The 21,259-nt window shown below is 42.8% G+C and overlaps 1 protein-coding gene across 2 annotated transcripts; it reads left to right on the top strand.

Annotated features, from left to right (window-relative positions):
- The first annotated feature begins 552 nt into the window (after positions 1 to 552).
- foxn2a (forkhead box N2a) lies at positions 553 to 21,022 on the top strand. Of its 2 annotated transcripts, none has more exons than XM_071527413.1 (6): positions 553 to 664; positions 13,002 to 13,579; positions 15,346 to 15,470; positions 15,775 to 15,824; positions 16,540 to 16,608; positions 17,099 to 21,022. In XM_071527413.1, the coding sequence occupies exons 2-6, from the start codon at positions 13,016 to 13,018 to the stop codon at positions 17,521 to 17,523; spliced, it is 1,233 nt and encodes a 410-aa protein (XP_071383514.1). In that variant the 5' UTR covers positions 553 to 664; positions 13,002 to 13,015; the 3' UTR covers positions 17,524 to 21,022. The 2 variants fall into 2 exon arrangements, with proteins under 2 accessions (XP_071383514.1, XP_071383515.1); XM_071527414.1 differs by lacking the exon at positions 553 to 664 and adding an exon at positions 910 to 1,035.
- The last annotated feature ends 237 nt before the right edge of the window (positions 21,023 to 21,259 follow it).

The raw sequence follows: 21,259 nt of genomic DNA on the forward strand, positions 1-21,259 counted from the left end.
TTTTCATTGCCTGGATCCTTAGCACATTGCCTGTGACTAACTGTATGTCAACACTCCATGTTAGTTCCTTAGTATCACCGTTTACTCTAGGAGGGGCCCCGCTGAGGGTCCTCAATCGTCATGGGGCTGGGTGTGGTGGCACCGCCGGCACATCCTTTATCTCCGCCCTGGGGTGTTTGTGTGAATACGCGTGTTTATGTGGCACTCATCCAACTTGATGTCTTACACCTTTTATCAATTTATGAAGCATCCCATTACTATTACACACCAAGCATCATTTACTTTTCAATAAGCTTAGTTGTTAAAAAAAAAACTACACAACCTATTTCCTTGTTCTAGCTACAAGCAGCTGGTGACAAAAAGTGAAAGCAGTGCACATTGCACGTTGCAAAATAGGATGGCGTGCGCGCTCGCGGAGCTCCTGCGCTGCGGCAGTTGCCAGGGGAGATAGGAGGGGAGGGGTTTTGATTGGCTGAAGTGGGCTTGTTGCCATGGAGACGGCAAGGGGTTTGGTAGCGTTGCCGTGCGCTGTGATCTGCGCGCTGCGTGTATGGAGGAAGCAGCTGCTGATCTGATCTCTGACATTGTGTGAGACAGACATCTGAATAAACTGCGCACACTTTTGTCTTTAACTATACTGCTTTGAGGCACGGCGTGCATGATTGTGAGTATTAGAGCATGTTTTATTTATTAGTAAATTATTAACGTTGGTAAAATGCGGTGTGTGTTTCGAACAAGCGGAAAGTAAATGTGGTCAAGTGACTTTGCTTAGAGCAGCCAGCATGGCAGATCAAGCGACAGCATGTGGCCAGCTAGCTAACGTTACTTCTCTCGTTATGTTCTTTAGGTTTGAAGCTTGAACAATCGAGTGGAAGATTTATAGCTTTGCGATTTTATAATACCAAAATGGAAACACTATATCCTAGGTAGTTTACACGTATATTTATCGCTAGCAGTAGATTTACCTCCACTGACCCAACGGACGACTGCTAGCTAAAGCTACTTTGCTTCATGATTCGGGCTGGGTGAGCTAAGGTTGGTCTAGTAAACTTGCTGTCGTCGAGCTAAGCTAGCAACATTTAATTAACAAAGCAGAAATACTTCGAAACGAGTCCTGTTTGTCAGGAAGTGTTGTGCGATAGTCGACGTCATTACGTGTAAGTTAGTATTGAACATTTTGTTTGTGGCTGTGAGCTTTGTGAGCGTGTGACTATACCCCAACTCCGTGGTGATTAATGCCACAATGTATCTAGCTTTAGCTACAAAGCTGTATCCAATTTCCATTGTGTGCGATTCGAAATGTGACAAGCACGTAGACAAGCCGGGTTTGTTCCGGAACTTGTTTGCTTACAGCACTTTCAGTTTATCTTTTCCACAGGCTAAGAGTGTCGACCCGTGGTATTTAATTTAATTTAACTGACGTCGGTAAACTCGAAATCAAGTCATATTACAGAATAACGTTATGTATTGTTTTATGTGGTTGCTGTGGGGTTAAGACGCATATATTGCCCTCATACCCATAAATAGTCCAAAGTTACATGTTGTGTATCGGCGGCACCAGAGACTAGGAGGCTGCACTCGCTAGCTAAGCACATGATGTAATGGATTATCACAAGATTGTCCCAGATACAGAATGCTCTACAAACAATGTCTGAGTGTCGGAAAAAAAATCTCTTTAATCCAGTTGGGTTTAACTATATTGTTATTGAATAGGTCTTCACATAATGGCTATTATTCCTAATTTGTCTGGAGTTGCCTGCCCTTGTACTCTCTCTGCCTGTTCATTTGCGCATGTGGATGGTGTATATATGTGCTAGACTGGACAAACCTCAATATATATATATATTTTTTGTTGAGTTTGAGTTTTTTGTGCATATCTGGAAAAAGTGATGGAAAAGTTCGTTTTTCCCGCTGCGAGGTCATGACATGCATGTAGACTGAAATTGTTCTCTCCTGGCTGACAGTTATTTAAGCCCTAGTGACAAATGGAAAACAAAGGCGACAGGAGATTAAAGAAAAAAAAAAACAGAAGTGATCAATCTGCCATTATTATATTGCCAGAAATTCATGGCCATATTGTAGGTCGGAACCATCTGTTGTTGTTGTTGTTTGTGGTCTTAGCATGTATCCAACTCTGTACATGGTTGAATGTACAGAGGCCTCTGAAGGGTAAGTATTTTTGCCTCCCAGAATAGACTAGGGCATGCTTACTTTACTGACATTCATTACTATAAATAAGACTCCTCATAACCCAGTGATGCTGTTATTGCTGACATGAAATGGTTTTCTGAGCACATGGTGCTAAAATGTTGTCACAAGCAGAGTTGGGTCATCTTCCATTGTGCACCATAACAAGGTTATTTAGATTGCTGGCATGAGACTAAATTCAGTGATTGACTTGCAGTGAACACTATTCCATGTGTTGAGGGCCTTTTCTACTTCATTAAGAGGTGAAAAAGAAAGCCAGCTGCTCAATCTTTGTGGGTATTCTGGTCTTTTCTTATGGGGCCGCTCACAGAGCAGGATGGTTGAAATGGGAACTTGTATATCTTATTTGTGAATCAGCTGCTGTAAGATTACATATTTTATTTATGTTATTTTGATTTAGTCAGCCTTGTTTCATTTCTGCACAACTGTGTGAAATTTACAACCAGTTAATGTTACAATTGATTACATCAGGCAGAGTATCATTTGGTATTGTCAGCAGTGCCCCTGCATAATTTTGTCACAAAATCCTGGGAGAAACCCCTGTGTTGTTGGCCTGCTTGCTAAATCATACTAATTAGATAAGATCAAAGTCAATGCCTTTTGTTCTTATTTGAAACCTTGTCTCAAAATATTTAATTGTGACATTGCCTTATGTAACATTACATGTTCAGTCATGGTCATGTATTGACCATACCAATACAGTGTTCATACAGTTTGTTTTTACATTATTGAGATATTTGCTGTCTATTATACACCAGTTGAGCGATGTGATAGGCTTCCAGTGTATCAAATACATCTCTGATACCTCTAAAACCCTCGAAAACGCCACACTTCATCACCACAACCTGTTAAACTTACTGGTGCGACTTTTCTGAAAAGTTGCTCCATTGTTCTCTACCAGTGACTGAAGAGGAAGATCTTCCTGAGAGGATGTATGATATTACAATGAAGCAACCTGACAAAAACAAAACAAGACCACCATATTCAGCACAGCATTTGTATCCAATGTATTTGTGAAGTGTCCAAGGTACGTTTGAGATATACCAGATATACCAGAATGGTGTTCAGTCATATATTAAATATGTCATAGAATAGACATGGATACTAATAGGGCTGCAACTAACGATTATTTTCATTGTCGATTAATCTGACGATTATTTTTTCGATTAATCGATTAGTTGTTTGGTCTATAAAATGTCAGAAAATGGTGAAAAATGTCGATCAGTGTTTCCCAAAGCCCAAGATGACGTCCTCAAATGTCTTGTTTTGTCCACAACCCAATGATTTTCACATTTAAGGAGCTGGAATCAGAGAATTTCGACTTATTTTTCTTTAAAAAATTACTCAAATCGATTAATTGATTATCAAAATAGTTGGCGATTAATTTAATAGTTGACAACTAATCAATTAATCGTTGCAGCTCTAGATACTAAATATCTCAATAAAGGGAAAACATGACAAATAATGGTTTGTAGCTTTATCTCTGTCAAAGCAAGTTTGACATAGAAGCTGCTCTTCAGAAATGGTGTTGTTGCCCTGTAATCAGCCTTATCACAGAATTGTGTACTCTGACCCAGAGTAATGAAAGGCTGTGTCCTCTCAAAGCCACAGTGTTCTTTGTAAGTATGAGTGACCGTGGTTTTAACTTCATTGAGAAAGCGACCCATGTGGCAGAAATCTTTGGGATTGCTAAACCAGTAGAGTTTTCTCATGGATAGGCTAAAGAGAAAACCTGCTACTCATAGCTTTGTAACCTACTGATCTCTGAAAGTCCCATGACTCAGTCACATGTGACAGTGTAATTTTATTGACTTTTAAATTTTTGGGCTGGTTCAGCCATTTTATCACTGTAAATTGAAGAGGTGAAACAGATGGATAGAATGTCAGAATATGGAAGTTGATGGGCCAGTGACCATATTTCCATAATTATGCTGTTGTGTGCATATTGTCATGGTTTTACATGTACAAAGTTGAAATGCTATTAAAAATGAGGCAATATAGTCTGTATTTTCAAGGAAGTGAAAGAAAACAAGCGTAGTGCAAGCAGTAGGCTAACTTCTGTGTTTTGTATTCACAGCGGGCTTATGTCCTCATTGTGATATCTGTTGTATTTATAAAGAGTGTGTAGACCTGCTTCTATCTTTTATGATGGCCTCTGTTCTTAAATTGAACAATCAGGCATCCATCTGAAGTCTATAAACAATCAAGGCTCCAATTCTGACTGCTGACGTCGGCCTGCTGACGTCGGCCTATCTTGCCTGTGGAGTTGACTGCTTCTGAGGCACCAAACGCAGTTTTGTGATGGTTGACTTAAATGACTGAGGCTGCACACATTTTTCACCACCTGCTCACAGCCATGTTCCTGTTCTGCCCAGAACAACCTGCTAGACGAAGGGACATCCCCAGGAGTCTGCAGTGACTCGGTCGTCTTGGTTCCGTGACATTCAGAGTGCACTAATCAAATATAGGTGGTAGCTCTGAATTTGGGTTGCAAATGTGTTCTTCTCTGTAGAGGTGTGTTGCCACCCGTGTGTCCCCTCCCTTTTTTCAGCCCCTAATCATGAAGATTTTATTCTGTCCTGCTTGGATGATGAGTTTGTCATGGCTCTTATGCATGTGATTTTGGACATCATTTTGCATCGCCAGACGGAACTAAATGGCTAGCATTGCTATTAGTCTGTCTCTATGCCTGTTAACATTTCGTAAGTTAATAGTTGTCACTATTTTACAGTCTGAGGACAGCCTAATATAGTTAATGTCATGACACACCAACAAAAATGCAAAATAGTGGTTTAGATTTAGTTCTCCAACGATCTGCAAATACATGGTTTGGATGGGAATGTTTGAGTGTGAGCCTCAGTTTTTTCTTGCTTTTTTTTTCCATGCCATTTACGGAAGTAACACATGGGCAGCGTGAGTATTCCTGTTGTGGCGCCCGTCAGTCTACTCCATTTCTTGTTTTACATGTTTAGATTGGTCACAGCGGTTATGCGTTGAATCTATCGGGAACAGCCCCCCTCCCCTTTCCCCTGCCCCTCTAACCCCCTGACTGTCCCTCTGCCTGTCTCATTTCTGAGGGCGTGGACTCAAGACGCAGCCCCCATTAGAGCCCGCCTCATTGAAACCAGTGCTAATGTGACCGTTTCCTTGATTGAGAGAGAGGAAGAGGGAAGCACGGCTGTGTCCTGTGTCACAATGGGCCTTTGTCTAGTCACTCCTGCCTGAATTAACAGGGTTTATTTAATTGAGATGGCAGTGTAACGACAACAACACAGGCTATTGACCAGCTTGTGTGCAAGAGATCAGGATCTTTTAGCAAGGGCAGGGGTGAATGGGGAATCTGTTAGAATGTGTCAGTTTAGCAAAATTTTGACTTTGGAACCACTACCAGGCCAGGTACCACAGAACTGAAACGATAAAGCATTGCTATATAATACAACATAGTCATTAGAACAGCACACATGGGCTTTTACCTAAAATTGTCTGGAGGAAAGTGCTCTGGTAAAATGCTCTCTGGTAAAATTGAAACATAAATTGAAGATAGAAAATCTGTAGTATAAAACTGATACACCTTGGTGTGAGAGCGGACAGACATGCTCTTTAAATTGGGCTCTGTACTTGAATCAACTCCATCCATGAGAAATGGAGCCCAGTTTACTAGAGCATGTCTAGAGCTTGGCTATTTTTAAAAGTCCAGCATTGCCATCAGATCACCATGGTGACTTATGGGCACATAGCAAAAAATTGTAGTAAGGCTTTCGTTGTAATGCATCTGGGTTCCATGCTTACCGTGATTCCATTCATAAGCAAGTATGAAGCACAGTTTACTGGAGCAGAAGACGTAAGGGAATGCTGGGATAGGAAATGCTTGTTGTTCTTTATGATGGGTAAAATAAAATTATTGGCTGATAGCGCATGCTGCAGTTCCTCCAGGGTTTCACCAAGTTGTCTTATGATTATTGCAACTAAATATGCATGAAATTTGCTGTGGCTTCTCTGGAAAGTTGTGTGTTAAAAGTGCAGGGATTTGTAAAAACTGAGTTTTCAAAAGACAACATTACAGTGATTTCTGTGTTGACACAATGTACAGGAGCTTGTCAAAATTGCAAGCCCTTGCAAAATCTTGTATTTGCAAAATTGCTAATTCTTGGAAGGACTGATGTTGAAACTAAGACTGAAATGTTAAAGGTACATTCAAATGTATCTCCAGAAATGAAGTGATTGGGCATAACTGAGATGATGTACAGTAGGTCTAAAGAAAATTATCTTGTAATCACTGCTGTTTTTGAAAGTAAATGAGACTGCTGCCACGTTGCTCATGTTGAGTGATGGTGAGTGGTGAGTGTTTGCACATTAAACACTAACCACATGACCCCATGAGATAAGGTTTCAGAGTTGGCTAATGGCTGGCCTGTACTTTGGAAGGCCTTCACCTCTTTTGACCATCCAAGCACAGTCCTGTGTGTGTGTGTTTGTGTTTGGTGAAAATCAAGAGATGTTGATGTTAAGTAACCTTAACACACATTCATCAGTTAAGTCAATGTAGACTAAAAGACTAGACTAAAAACTTCACCACATCATGGTGGTGGAATGTTAATTCATAGGTTGCCTTTTAGACGAGGCCTAATCAGGCCTGTTAGCTTCATTGACGTGTGATGAGCATTGCAAGTATCAGAACCTATATCCTGTGAGGAGCCTGCGCCATCTCTACACAAAGGAACACCTAGTTACCCTTATTTCATAGTGATTTCATGAGCGCAAGTAATCACAGCCTAATCACGGTCTCACACTCAAAAGAACAATTCTCACTTAAAAATCTATTTCTATTTATTTTGGCTTTCCACTTGTGCCAAATCAGGTAATTCCTCAATCTGCTGTATTAACTTCACCTCTGAAAGAACTGACCCCCACTTACCATTTGAGAGCAGTTGGTGGGGGTCTAAATGTCTTGTCTAAAAGTGCCATTTGACTCTGTGCTACATGTTGACTTGACCAATAAAATGAACAGCAAAGTAAATACTGCTACCTCAACAAATGCTGCTGCTAGTCTACTCACTGGTCGAGTCCGCTGTGTTGGTCTAGAGTAGGCCTAACTGTCTCTGTGTGAAGTCTGAATTTGTTTTCTGAAAATGAACTTCCTCAACAGGCAGGAGGTGTTTCCTTCCCTCCCGGTCCTCTGTTTGAAACTGTGAGGCGAATACTGAGCACTTCTGAAACATGACTAGAGCAAAAACAACTGCTCCTTTGTATGAGGAGAATGTGGGGCCAATTGTAATGCCTTTGTGTGAGCTTTTTCGTTTGCTTTCACCTCGGGCGCTGAGTAGATCCGTTTTTATCCGTCGAGTAGTTTTATTCGAAAAATGTACCATTTAGAGGTTGTGCTGGAGCAATAGCCTGATTGGCCCATAAAGTAACTGATGTCTTTTGGAAATTGGATAAAGGACCACCACTCTGGGGTGCCCTGGTGGCTCACCGAGTAGAGTGCGTACCATAAGGCTCAGTCCTTCCCGCAGTGACCCGGGTTCAAATCCGGCCCGCGGTCATTTGCTGCATGTCCTCCACTCCCTGTCTCTCCCATGCCTTCCTGTCTCTCTCACTAACTCTGTCGAATAAAGCATAAAAATGCCAAAAAAAAAAAAAAAAGGACCACCACCTTCCCTCTCTCTCTCTCAATTCAATTCAATGGTGCTTTATTGGCATGACAAAATGTACACATTTGTATTGCCAAAGCATATTACATATGTATAACAATATACATATATATATAATATAACTGTGTGCATCTCTCTCTCTCTCTCTCTCTCTCTCTCTCTCTCTCTCTCTCTCTCTCTCTCTCTCTCTCTCTCTCTCTCTCTCTCTCTCTCTCTCTCTCTCTCTCTCTCTCTCTCTCTCTCTCTCTCTCTCTCTCTCTCTCTCTCTCTCTCTCTCTCTCTCTCTCTGTTTTTCTCACAGAGAGAGTAAGAAAGAGGTGAATGACTACCCCAGACTGGCTAGTCACCTAAATATCAGTTAGGGTTTCAAATAACAGCCCTTGCCATGGGGTTTTGTGACACACCTTTGTGTATCTATTACAGAGGTGTAACTGGTTTGTGTCAACTGGTTTAGAGGAGGGTGTGGCGTGACTACACCTGTGTATGAGCTCTTGGCAGTTAGACAGTCTCTAGAGTTCTTTGTTTTGTTCTCAAATCGTGTTCTGCTGTTGTTTACATAAACAGAGTAAGTTGTACACAAGATTCTACTTACAAAACAGAACTTTTTGGTGTAAGATACAGACATTGTGCAGCATTCCTTTATGGCACTCACTCAGCGCTGCCATGACATCCAGGTTGGTTGTGGCCTTTCCCAGTGCTCTTTGTCAGACAGGTTTGTGGAGAATGGGGGTAGACTGCTGGCCTCAGCACTTTCCGCCTGTATTGATCTCCCCACATTAGGCTCTCTCTTCATGCACAGACATGAGCACAATTGCTTCCCTTACAGCGTTGGCTGCCGTGGCAACTGAGTCCTGGTCATGAAATGTGCTCCCAGAAAACATCTTAACTAGGACCTCATCATTTGGTGCTGCTATTATCCATCACCTCCTTCACATTCCAATGTAGCCTACATATTTGACATATAACGGCTTGATTTGCCACTAAAGGCTATCTCCATATGTCTTTGTGTATTTTTGAATAGGCTAAGTGCTTAACAGGATAAAAGAGCAGTTTGAAAGGGAAAAAAATGTGCCTTGGCACCTGCTGTTAGCGCCTGCCTGTTTGCACATGAATATGATTGGGCTGGCGGTGCGCTGGGCTATTTTAACTTGCAGATGAGCCATTGGGTCAGCAGCAGTGCAGCTTTGGTGTATTTTCAAGGATGAGCTGCAGTCAACAGGCCAGTCCAGCTCATTAGCTCCCTCTCCCCCTCCACTCTTTACACACTAGTGTCCCATTATCCAGTGCATCCCCAGCCGCCTCTCGCTTTGATGCCTTTTTATAAGAGCAATGATAACGGCGATAATCGTAACAGCAGTGATAATTGACCGACCGCAATCATGGTAAAACACTTCCTGTGTTTGGATGGACGCGAGGCAGCATTTTCGCCTGTCCACCCTGCCTCTGTTGATATTCAAATAACAGTGTTCTGGAGGAGCTACTCAGAGGAGGATAAGTGCTCTCTAGCACCCTGGGGCCCCAGCTGAGAGGTCAGGGGTGCGATGATGGACTGAGGTGAACGTCTCTGGTGCCTTAAGGTTAATCAGTGGTCTGTCACTTTGCCCAGGGCAAGACTTGATCTGAACTACAAGCAAGAGAACTGAACCAAGGTTACGGCAATTCATGGTTTGCTTAAGGAGAAAGGGGAACCAAGTGGGTATTTGCAGACGTGCTGCAACAAATGTGTTTTTTGCCACACCTGTGCTGGCATGGGGTGTGCTTTAATCTGTGACGTAAATGCTTGTCATCAGTATTGAGTAACGCAGTCATGGATCTAGACAGTTACAAAGAAGAGCCTAAATGGGGCTTACTGGTGGCTCAGGTGACTAGATTGCCTGCCATGTAACGTCTGCAATGTGACCTGTCTTACAACACAGAAATGCCATAAAATTATCATTTTATCATTATCATTTTTTAAAATAGCCTTAGCCATAGCTTAACCATTTTTATGCTTCTGCCCCTAATTATGGCTAAAATTTGGCGTCTTTTTTTGGGGGGGGGGGGGGGGCTGGTGAATGGTGTTTTCTTCTGAAAATCTAGACCTGTCTGTCTGCCTTGTTCCTTTTCTAATTCTAAATTCATCTGGAGTAGGAACCTGTCATGTCAAGGGATATCTATTTGTGTTTTGGGCTCTGAGTGGAGCTTTTCTTTTAACACAAATGGGCAGTTCTCTCGCTGCCTGACATATCTGATTGCTCTACTTTGCTGAGAGCTGTGATTCATCCTAGACTGAAGATAACTCATATAGCCTACCTCACTATTCAGTCTCTGCTCTTTCTCTTTCTCTTGCTCTCTCTGTCTCTCTCTCACTTACTCTCTCTCTCTCTCTCTTTTTTGCTCTCTTTCTCTCTCTCGCTCTCTTTCCTTCCATAAAAGGACTTCCCTATTGTTTTGTCTCTTCCTATGTTCACTCTTCCTCTCTCCTATCCCATTCCTCTGACTTTGGCCTTGACTGATCCCTCTGTGTTCTTTTTTGTGGATGATCAGAATCATTTTAACTCACCAAGTACAACGGGCGTACAACTAAGTTGACTTAGTTGTTGCTGACACATTACAAGACATAATACAGGACTGACAGACTAGATTCAGGACAAAATGTAGCGAACATGACCCCATGTATAGAGCAGACAACACATGCTGTATGACAGTAAACTAAACATAAATACACTACAAGTATGCATTCGAAGCTGAAGAGTTGATGGCCTTAGAAATCGCTCTGAACAAAAATGGGATTTGTCTGCACTATATGTTTATCCCTCATTGAGAGTTGAGTGGTCATTTTATTAATGCACTAATGCCTCCTTTTTCCCTCCAATCCTCACTGGCTGGCTCTGAGAAGCTGTTCTACGTGTGTGTGTGTGTGTGTTTGTACTCCCTCTCCTGTCTCACTCACTCTGCAAACTCGCTCCAGAGTTTGACCCAATTCCTGTCTTATCACAGCAGTGAAAAAAATATGCCTCTCCACCCCACCCTGTGTGCCTTTCTCCCCCACCATCCAGCCCCACTACATCCCGGTCCTGATCCAAAGCATCCCAGACCGTGGCATCTGGTGTCCGCACACAGTACAGGAGGAGCATTTCGTTACAGGGTGGCTGCTCAGTGGTTGTCTGTGGCAGAGCAAGCCAGGATGGATTACTTATTTTCTTATTGACTCTTGTTTGGCGGATTTCTGCTCTTAATTGAAGGGACGGCATGGTTGTCATGGTGACACCGAGGACTTAAAGCTTGTTGTGAGCTGAGCCGAGGAGTGATCTCTTTGTGCTCTTGGCCTCATCGACCAGTGTGTGAGACCAGAGCCTGCCTGTTATGGCATTGCAAACTCATTCAGATTTATTGTGCCAATCTGATGTTCAAATATATTGTAAGTTAAGGTGTTGACAATATTGATACAGGTATAACATAATCAGAAAAAATAAACGGATATTAGGCTAAGTGTAGTTTTTTATTTTATTATTTTGTTCCTTACCAAAGGAAAACATGGATTTTCGGTTTGTTGAGGCAGAAGGAAGGTGCTCAAAGTGTGGTCAAACAATGGCTACTACTGGGAAGACACAGTTGAGTTCAACTGTTCATGTCAATTTTTTAAATTCCAATGAGACAACCAGATGGGATCATTGTGTGCAAACCTGCTTACTTTAAAGGGAAGGTTCTTGATTTTCAGAGACCTGTTCTTCTGACATTCGAACAAGACAATCCAAAAGGTTTTGATGCCAGGAATTTAGTTTTCAGAAACTGGCAGCAGCCCCCATTTAACATTGCTAACACTGCTTATACTACACACTTTGTACAAAGGACAACAAGACACACACAGTCCGAAGAAACACAGACAAACCACAGTAGACTGTGTACATCACTCTGCATGTATACATTCAACATGCAATTGCTATGTGTGTATGAACAGCTGGGGATACAGTGCTTATGAAGCTGAAGTGAGTGACCAGTAGCGCGTTGGTCCAGTGTACTCCAGTAGAATGAGATGCATGGCATACTGTGAGTGTTGGAGAGGCCACATGCCTGTGGCTTCCAAGTGCCAGGTCTGAAGTACACATCGCTGGGCAGTAGTACAAGTAGTTGATGCAGTTGGTTACTAAGCTAAATGTTGATGAACAGGGAGTTAGTTAGCCTGTCTGTTCTTTTCTCCTGTTCATTCTTACCTATCTACTCTGAAGAAAACTTCTCAGACTGCACACTTGGGTTGGTCAGTCTTGCTTAAACACACAAGAGGTAATTGGACTGACTATGGGTGCTTTGGGATAACCCAACAGTACTAGGCACAAGTGCCTCATACGGAGACACATCTTGTCATACCCATAATCGCATTCATTGCCCTTTTGGGCATTTTTGTAGTTGTACAACATAGCATGCTGACAGTGCTCATTCTATACACTTGTTCCAGTTAAAGGTTTAACAGTGTCCCACGTCAAAAAGCAGTCTAGTCACTTATCAATGATATAGGTCTACTGGTATTGTTGAATTTCCTAGTGCTATTAAATGACTGACGACACCCAGGTCTGTAGCCTCTCCTCGCCACTTCATCTGGCATGTGACAAGTTGAGCCTTGCCCCTGGCTGAATGCAGATCTGTGTTTAAGAGCCATCCACTCTGTGAGATGGAGGCCCTCCACTCATTGCTGTAGTTTTGGCCGTGATTTTTTCGGATGGTTTCATGCTCATTTACACATAACAAGCAGCTGCGTCTTGTCTAAAATGAGGTGGGCGTCAAGGAGTGGAGCCTTAAGTCGGTTCAGTAGCTCGAGAGGACCTCCTCGAAGGTCCTTGGCTGGAGTCAAGAGGGGAGAGCGGAGAGCCTCTCTGTCCTTGCGAGGCGTGTAGGAGAGGGACAGTGAGAGAGAACCAGGAAGTGCAATGGAAGCAGACAGGCACAGCTACAGGGGTTGTGCCCCCAGGGAAAACTTAGGAAAACAAGTTCAGCGCTTCGAAGAGCACATCATTCCAACGTGTCGCATCCAGTTATTTCACACTGCCAACAATGTTTTGAAATCGGCTCACCATCAAAATCTGTGGCTTTGTCAAGTCTTGTGTATAGCCTCTCTGTGTTAGCTATTTAACATTAATGACCTCTTGTTCTTTTTTTTCTCTCTAGACATCCTTGATTTAATGGGTCCAATCATTGGGATGTCGCCAGATAAGAAAACGGAAATTCCGGGTATGCAGGAGGAGCGGACAGGGCTCAGAGGTGCATGTGGTGCGGGAACGCTGCCTGAGGCGGAGTGTGCATCCAGTCCATTGGCCACCAGTGTCGATCGTACCGGAGGCTCCGAGGACGAGGAGCTGACCAACCTCAACTGGCTTCATGAGAACCTGCTCCAGAACTTCACTCTGGGGGGACCTGAAGCTCAGCCCAGCGGCAGCCCCCTCTTTGACATAGAGGGGGACCACGGGGCCAACCAGGGCCCATCATCTTCCTCCTCATCTTCATCACACAGCAGAGGCAGAGAACGGGACTCATTGAAGTCCAAGCCCCCTTTCTCTTTCTCTCTCCTCATCTATATGGCCATTGAGCAGTCGCCCAGCAAGTCTTTGCCAGTCAAAGAGATCTACGGCTGGATTCTTGAGCACTTCCCCTATTTCTCCAATGCTCCCACTGGCTGGAAAAACTCAGTGCGTCACAACCTGTCCCTGAACAAATGCTTCCGCAAGGTGGAAAGGAGCTTGGGAAAGGTAGGTTGGCAAACTCACTCTTGGCTTTCATACACTTCACACATGCAACACTGGAAAATTGCAGTATTTAAGTTTGACTTAACTTCAATACTTAGTGGGTTCTAATAGGAGTAGTCTGAAACCGTGTCTACTTTGTTAAGCACATTACTGTTGGTGAACAGCGCGTTGCAGTAGAGAGCTGCAGTGTGGCTCATGTGACAGTGTCTGGGACTGTAACACAGCCGCAGGGACCTCTGACTCTGCTGCGATAAGGGTGGAATCCAGTCAAGGTCACAGATACTCCTTCAGAGGAAATGCAAACACAGCACACTCAGATAGGACTTTATCTCTCCAAGCACAACAAGGTAGTGCAACTGTTTCACCAGGGAGAGAAGCAGCCCACAGTTGGAAACCTCATCGTCAAACTGAGAGGGCAGCAAACATGACCAAAAGTGTAGAGACGAGTGGGTAGGAAGCTGCTCCGTCAGCCTGTCCTGGCACAGAGCTGTTTGTCACCCATGCTCATTTCTGTTGAATTCCTACATATGCACATTGAGGAAAAAATGCAGAAGTTGTCTCATACGTGCATGACAAATGCTTGTGCATTGTGCATATCCTGCACAAATTTCTAAACATGCTTGTGAAATTAATAGGAAATGAGTGTGTAGCCATGTTGGCTTTTCCACCCTTCATATTTGAAAAAATATATGGTTGGGAACAGAAGAGGTACAGAAATTAAAAAGGTAGCTCTCTTATGAGACCATTATTGACTACAACAGGGCTGAGGTGTTGAACATGTAACTAGTGATATGTTGTAAGTTTTTTTTCTTAATATCAAATGCAGTATAGTTTGCATTTGTTACTTACTTTTTCGAGAGTGGCAGAAAAGGAAGGACAGACAGGGATGATGTGAAGTCATGAGGCGGATTCGAATACGCAACTTTATGTGCACGATGCACCTGACTACACCGATCCATGGAGTGACATGTTGGTTGCCATTATGAGCTTCAGTATGAGGGCTGAGTTGTGGCTGGTAGAGCCCGTGGTGCCAAGACTGTGCCCGGCTGAGAGCTGATATTTTCCCACCATGGGAGGGGATGGTGGTTAGCAACACGGTGCGGTGCAGGCCGCGCAGCACGCAGGTGCACAGCGTGAGCTCTTCGTCTGCTGAGAGACCAGCACCAGTTTCACATGACACTGCCTGGTGGTTTCCGTTGCCATGGTGACATTTCCTTCTTCCTGCATCGGAGCTGGTTGGTAATCTGAGTCAAGGTTATTCTCCTCCCTCCCTCCCTCCCCTCTCTCCCTCCCTCCTCCCTCCCTCCTCCCAGACTGGGTAAGAATACACCGCCATGAGATAAGGCGACAGTTTGCACACTCCGTACGCTCACCAACAGACAAACTCATTCCTCAGATGCTGCCCTAGAGCGATTGTTGCCTCCTTTTGCTGAGCCTGTTAATGACTCTGAAGGAATTTCTAGTATTGTGTATGCTATTTTACACTATTTTGTTGATTTCCCAGGGTTATTCAAAGAAAATGTGCCTTAAACTGTGTGCCATTCAAGCAAAATGAGATTTTATGTAATTGAATTTGACAGAACAGCATGCTTTCAGTGCAGTCTGTATTGTACTATATCAAATTTGTTGAATCCACAGGACTCAGTCAATAATATCAAGACTTGGATTTAAATACAAATTCCTGTAACTGTTTGTAGCCACAGGCTCCTCACTTTCCATTTTGTCTCACGTGGGGTGAGAAGTTTGACTGTGCCTTCTCTTTACTGCAGGCCAATGGAAAAGGTTCTCTCTGGTGTGTTGACCCTGAGTACCGTCCCAACCTGATCCAAGCCCTTAGGAAGCAACACTTCCCTGCCGCACATGCCTTCTGCACACCACCCGCCTCCCCACCCAGGTGGACCTTTTTTACCACTGAGTATTGGCTTTGATACAGTAGGAAATTATCAGTTGATGTTACCAAAATTTGTATGAAAATGTCTAACAAATCCGAATCACCTTTGTTCACCAAGATTTGATGTGTGAGGGATTTTGACTTGGTATAGTTAGTGAAGATGAGCACCTTAGCAAGTTTATATTCTATATTTCTTTGAACTCTGATATGATTGAGAGGTTTTCAGGACCACAATTGTGTCTTTTCTTTGCTGCTCCTTTGCATACTCAAAAGCTGATCCTTCATGTCCTTTGTTTGCCCGCTGCAGTGCCTCCTCACCCCCTCGCCACCTCTTCCTGCAAGGCTGTTCATTCAAAGGTGAGACCAAAGCAATCTACCTGTCTCACTCCTTCTTTTGTGTCTTCTTGGAAAAAATGAACAAGAAGCTTCTTTTAAAGTTCAGGTACATCATATAAAAGATGCCTGCCCAATACGAACCTTCAGATGCTTAGAAAATCCAATCGGTGCAATTTTAGCTTCTGTTTGTGCGGTATTTTGATTATGTTGCTGTTGCACATTTCAGTCACAGGACATTCAGCATCACTACGCTTTAATCCTCAACACTTGGTTTGCCTTGATGCTTTCAAGCCATCGAAGCCTCATGTAGACCATAATGTCGAGAGCTCCCAGTCTATGTCTCAGCCCCCTCGCTCCCCCTTAGCCTCCTGGTTTTGTAACCTTGACGACAGGCAGAGGTTCTGCTGATGCTGAGTGTGGAGCACTCAGTCTCACTGTAATCATTAATAATTTAGAGCCCCAGAAGTGAGCTACGGGGCTTTTAGACACTTTGTTAGATCTGAAAAGATTGGATGCACTGTAAATATCTATAGCTTGATTTTATCCTCTGATTTGTTTCGGTGAATCTTTCCCTCTGCATAATCCAATCCGTTGAGTAAGTGTTAGTGGGGTCACAGTGTTTCTGTGCTAAAAAAAAACATTGGAACAACCCCTTCCTCCTCCTAGAGAGGCGTCCCTGCCCTGCTTTCACACCTCAGTCAGGACTGACCATCAAGCATGTTCTCTCCTCTTCCAGAGTCTGACATTGATGCTGCCACTGCCATGATGCTCTTAAACTCTGCCCCCGGGCACCATGTCGACCCATGTAAGAGACTCCACAACCAGCCATGCTTTCACCTCCCTCCCTACTCTGTCTCCTCACATACTACCCCACCACTGCTTAAATCTTCTGTTATTTTGTGTGCTGTTTAATTTGTGCCATGTCCCTCACCTTATTTTCTTTTAAAGCATGCATTTTTGCTTCTTGTCAAAGACGGTTTTCAAACAACACTAGTGTGAAGGTCTTGGGAACTCTTTTTCCTGTAGCCACAATTTTAGTACATATTGTATGCTTAGAGTAGTAATGAAATGAAGTGATGAAGCATTTCATTTCCCGTGTTTTAAATGTGTTGATTAAGTAAGACTCTCGTGCTGTTGCTGTTATGAATTTTTATGAAACTTAACTGCTGTTATTGTCAAAACACACTCTGTTGCCTACACTTAATTTATTTAAAGAGGACTACAGAAGCCCTTCAAATTTCTTCTTGCTTTTGAATATTTATCTCATTCCTCTTTGCATCCCCTGCTCTCTGTAGGCGATTCTGATAGTCCTCTGGACCTGTCCCGACCCGACGCTGTCCTGGTGAGCAGTGATCCAAAGCAGGACCACAACTACAGCAGCATGGCCCTGCAGCGTTGCTCCTCCCGCTCCTCCTCCTCTTCTCTTTCCTCCCTGGACGAGGGAGGCTGCGACCGTGGGCAGACCCGCCGCGCCGGCAGTGAGGGCTTCCACAGCGACGAGGACTCCGATCTCTGGGACGAGAGGGGCGGCCACCACACTTCGCGACGCGCGCCCTCCATTAAGTGGCCCGCGGGCAAGAGGGCGCGACGCGAGGCCAAGCCGGAGCTGGACGAGGAGCTGAAGGAAGCAGCTGGCTCTCTGCTGCACCTCGCCGGTATACGCAGCTGCACGGAGGGCTCAAAACGCACTGTTAAGAGCACAAAACTGAACAGGAAATGAAGATTTCTTTTTCCCATCAGACTCCTGACCCTGTGAACCCTAACCTCTGACCCCTGATCGTGTGTCCCGGTGTGCCTCCTTCTCCTTATCTGATCGCTGATTGGCCATTTTGAGCCTTTTTTGTTTGGGATATTCCTGTCCAACAAAACAAATGGCAATAGTATCGTTCACACAGGAGAACAAAGCCATATAGAGACTTTTGTAACTCGGGGGTAACTGCTGGGGTGGGTGTTTGGGCAATGGAGAAACATCATAATACCTATCCAAAATGACCTGCCTGCTTCTGTTGGATTAGATGATTGTGATTCAAGGGTTTTTCTCTGAGAGACAAAATGGGAAAAGCTGAAGGTTTTATAACTCAAAGCGTTGCATGCTTCCTCCTCAAACCTGTATCCTCTTCCAAGTGAATCTATTTATGAAGCGAATGAGTGCATGTTTGTAACAAACAAAATCTAACCTCCTGGTGTAATCAATTTCTCCTTTTTGTGCTGAAGAAAAAAGCCACTGTTTTGAAAGGAATTCTTGGTCTACAAATCTTCTTTTAAAGAGAGATGCAATAATTAATCCACAACCTTAACTTTTTGACGTTATTTAATGGTGGTATTTTTCAGAGTTGAGTACGCTGGTTAAACTTTACAATTAAGAGAATGAATGGAGTAGTATTATGATCTTGTTATCAGCTAAACTTATTACACATGAGCTCTGGCTCTATTTCAGGATTAGCAAGATGTGGAAATAGTGTTAGCCTATTCTGCCACTGCCAAATTTAGTTGCAAAGTTAGCTATACTACTTTTGCTAGGTTTTGTGAGGCCATTCCAGTGCTATACAAAGGAAAGCTATTCCATTTTTTGCAAACTCACTCTTCATCCTGTCCCTTTCATTCATCAGTATGTTTTTGACGTCTAATGTGCAAACACACATCACATGTATTGTATTCATGTTTCTGCGCACAACCTATGCAAAGTGAAGCAACTAATCTGACCTAATGGCAGATGTTGACCGTGTGCTAGCATAGGTTACTCATAGATTTGTGTGTGTGTGTATCATACATGTGAGACGAGGTGCATGTTGACTTGAGCCCAAGACTTAGATGATGGCTGTGACAGAAAAGTGTTTGAGATGGTCAAACTAACTGCCACTGTTTCGATCGAAATCTCACTGACAAAGTAGTCCTACTGCTCGAGTGAATATGATTGGTGTAATGAAAGACCCAACTCCTCCTTGCTACAGCTTCACTTTACATTGGTTATAAGAGAGGGTAGGGTTGCTTTGATGCTTGCCTCCTTGTGAGCACAGATAGTTAATAGTCAAGAGCAGGAGCAGAGACAACAGTAAAGTACCACAGCTTCTGGCCCCATCATTTGGGTTTGTAGTTTGATTATACCCCCTGTGTGTTCTCCTTGGTTTTTGAACCATATACGTAGAAATATTACAAAATTATACAGCTAATTTTCTGTTGGCTGATCTTGTGGCCAAGTTAATTCACTACTTAGAGGAAGAGTGTGTCTGTTTTGTTGCAAATAAAGGAAATGTAGAGGGCAGATTCGAGTGTGAATAATGAGGAGGGGACGATGTAGTAATGGCCAGAGAGAACTGGAATTTGCATGTACAGTGCACCTGTGCAGTCGCTCGCAGGCGAGATGTTGCAGACTTGTGCTGCACTTTTGTACCCCTGGTTCTGACTGGCCAGCGTTGTCTCCTCCTTGTTCTTTCTCGTAGAACAAAATAAGGAAGTGCACACTCTCTTCTCAAGCTGTGAAATGGGCTGTTTATTGTCAGTTGATTGCATGCAGTTCAGTGAGGGGAAGTTGCAAGTGACTTATGTAAAAGGCCACAGTCCTCATTTGAGCTTTTATAAAGGCTGCCAACAAGCAGCATACAATACAAGCAAGCATGAAAGTGCACAATGGTAACAAACTCAAAAAACCCCAAAAAAGTATATAAATTCTTCTCACATGGAAAAATGTTAGACTAGATCACATGTTGTGTCGCAACAACTGTTAGTATAGCTTGCATGGCCAGTGCCAAACATTTTCTTGTGCCACTGATGTGAAACTGCAAAGGCCACGGTCACCATGTTCCCCTGTTTCCACAATGTAGTTATGTGATTTAGAGTAACAGTGCCCTAGTTTTCTGAATCATTCTAACAGGAAATGGGAGAAGACTCTGACCAGTATAGTGACTTAACCAATCGTTTGGTTTATTTTTGTTGCTTTAGAGTGGGAGCTGTTCTCAGAAGTAAGCTGCAGTTCTCAGAAATAATATTTGCATACACTGGTCTTGTTTAGCTGTGAAAGAAAGAACAAATTTTTGTTCATTAATCATCACCTTATTTATGACGTTAATTTATGGGATTATTGAATGCATACTCTATCAAATATTGGTCATTCGAAATGAATGACTTCTCACTAGGCACATTTACTTTTTTTCCCTCTGTGAAATCCTCCTGATAAGTGTTTTATTTTTCTTCTCATTTTATTTTACAGCAATACACCTTTTTCTTTCACTGTTTTATAGTGATTAAGTATTTTGCCAATGTCTATTGTCTTTAGAGCGGGTGTTTTCAATTTAACCATGACTGCCAGGTTTTCTTGATGTTTTGTTTTGCTTTTTGTTAGACTGGATACAAGACAATTGATTAACGTATTGATCCTGAAACCTTTTGTTGCCAAAATTGATGTACAGCAGGGGTAGACATTTCAGATAAACAAGACATTCCCCATGTAGAACTTCTTTGAAGTTGATTTAATCATTTTTACATTTATCTGAAGTATGGTTTATATTTAGATATTTTGACTAAGTCAAAATATTAGTAGTCACAAATTTGAAATTCACTGTCAACCTCATCACACATTAGGATCATTATCTAAAAGAAATGTTACACTCACTGCCACTGATAACTCATGCTTCCAGGTATTGCTGTGTGGTGTTAAAAATTGTTTTCAACACCTTTTGGAAACTGGAAAAGACTAACTTAGTCCCCCAGGCTGCTGCTGTGTAGTTTCAGACCTACGTTAGAGTGTAGGGAGGACTGGTGAGGAATTATGGAGAGACTTCTAGAGGAAAATCTTACTCGTTCTTTCTGTAGCACTTGCAAAAGAAAGGTTCTGTTTGTCTCAAAGTGACGTTGATTCAGACTCAGAGTCGATGTTGATCTGTGGATGAGCTACCTTTATAGTTATGGGGTCCTGGGACTTATACAACCCGAAAAGCTGCATACAATTGCTTCATTGCTTGACAGCTGTTATTGAATATTGATTATGTGATTTTACAAAATTCTGTTGCAACTATTATGGTTATGATGAACATTTTGTTGCATTTGACTAAGTAAAGCTGCCAACCCAGTATCAGTTTGTGTCAGTCGTCTGCCATGTCTGTTAGACAGACACACCTTTTGTTTTTTGTATGCTAACCTCTGTTGATAAAATGTTTATAAGATTTATTTTCGCCAAAGATATGCAATTGCATTATATATGGTATTACAAAATAATAATAAAAACCTGTTCTTGTTATCACTGTGGGCATCTTTTTTTCTTTCTGAGCTTTGCCTCATCAGATAAAACTTGCAGCATATTATCAGTACAGATAAGACATGGTGGATTTCTGTGGCTGCACTTGCCACATTTTTACCCTCCAAACGCTCCTCCACAACAAATGAATGCCATCACTTTATTAGTACTCTTGCTACATTTTTGATCAACATTGCCACCTACTGTGTAGGTCACAAGATTAAAA

Source organism: Centroberyx affinis, unplaced genomic scaffold, assembly GCF_046629955.1.
Source record: "Centroberyx affinis isolate AG114_WGS23_722 - 3 ecotype Tasmania unplaced genomic scaffold, CSIRO-AGI_Caff_v1 ptg001528l_1, whole genome shotgun sequence".
Taxonomy (NCBI): domain Eukaryota; kingdom Metazoa; phylum Chordata; class Actinopteri; order Beryciformes; family Berycidae; genus Centroberyx; species Centroberyx affinis.

Coding starts and splice junctions, on each gene's coding strand:
- foxn2a (XM_071527413.1), top strand. CDS start 13,016: ATGGGTCCAATCATTGGGATGTCGCCAGATAAGAAAACGGAAATTCCG. Junction 13,580..15,345: donor TGGAAAGGAGCTTGGGAAAG/GTAGGTTGGCAA, acceptor TCTTTACTGCAG/GCCAATGGAAAAGGTTCTCT. Junction 16,609..17,098: donor CGGGCACCATGTCGACCCAT/GTAAGAGACTCC, acceptor TGCTCTCTGTAG/GCGATTCTGATAGTCCTCTG.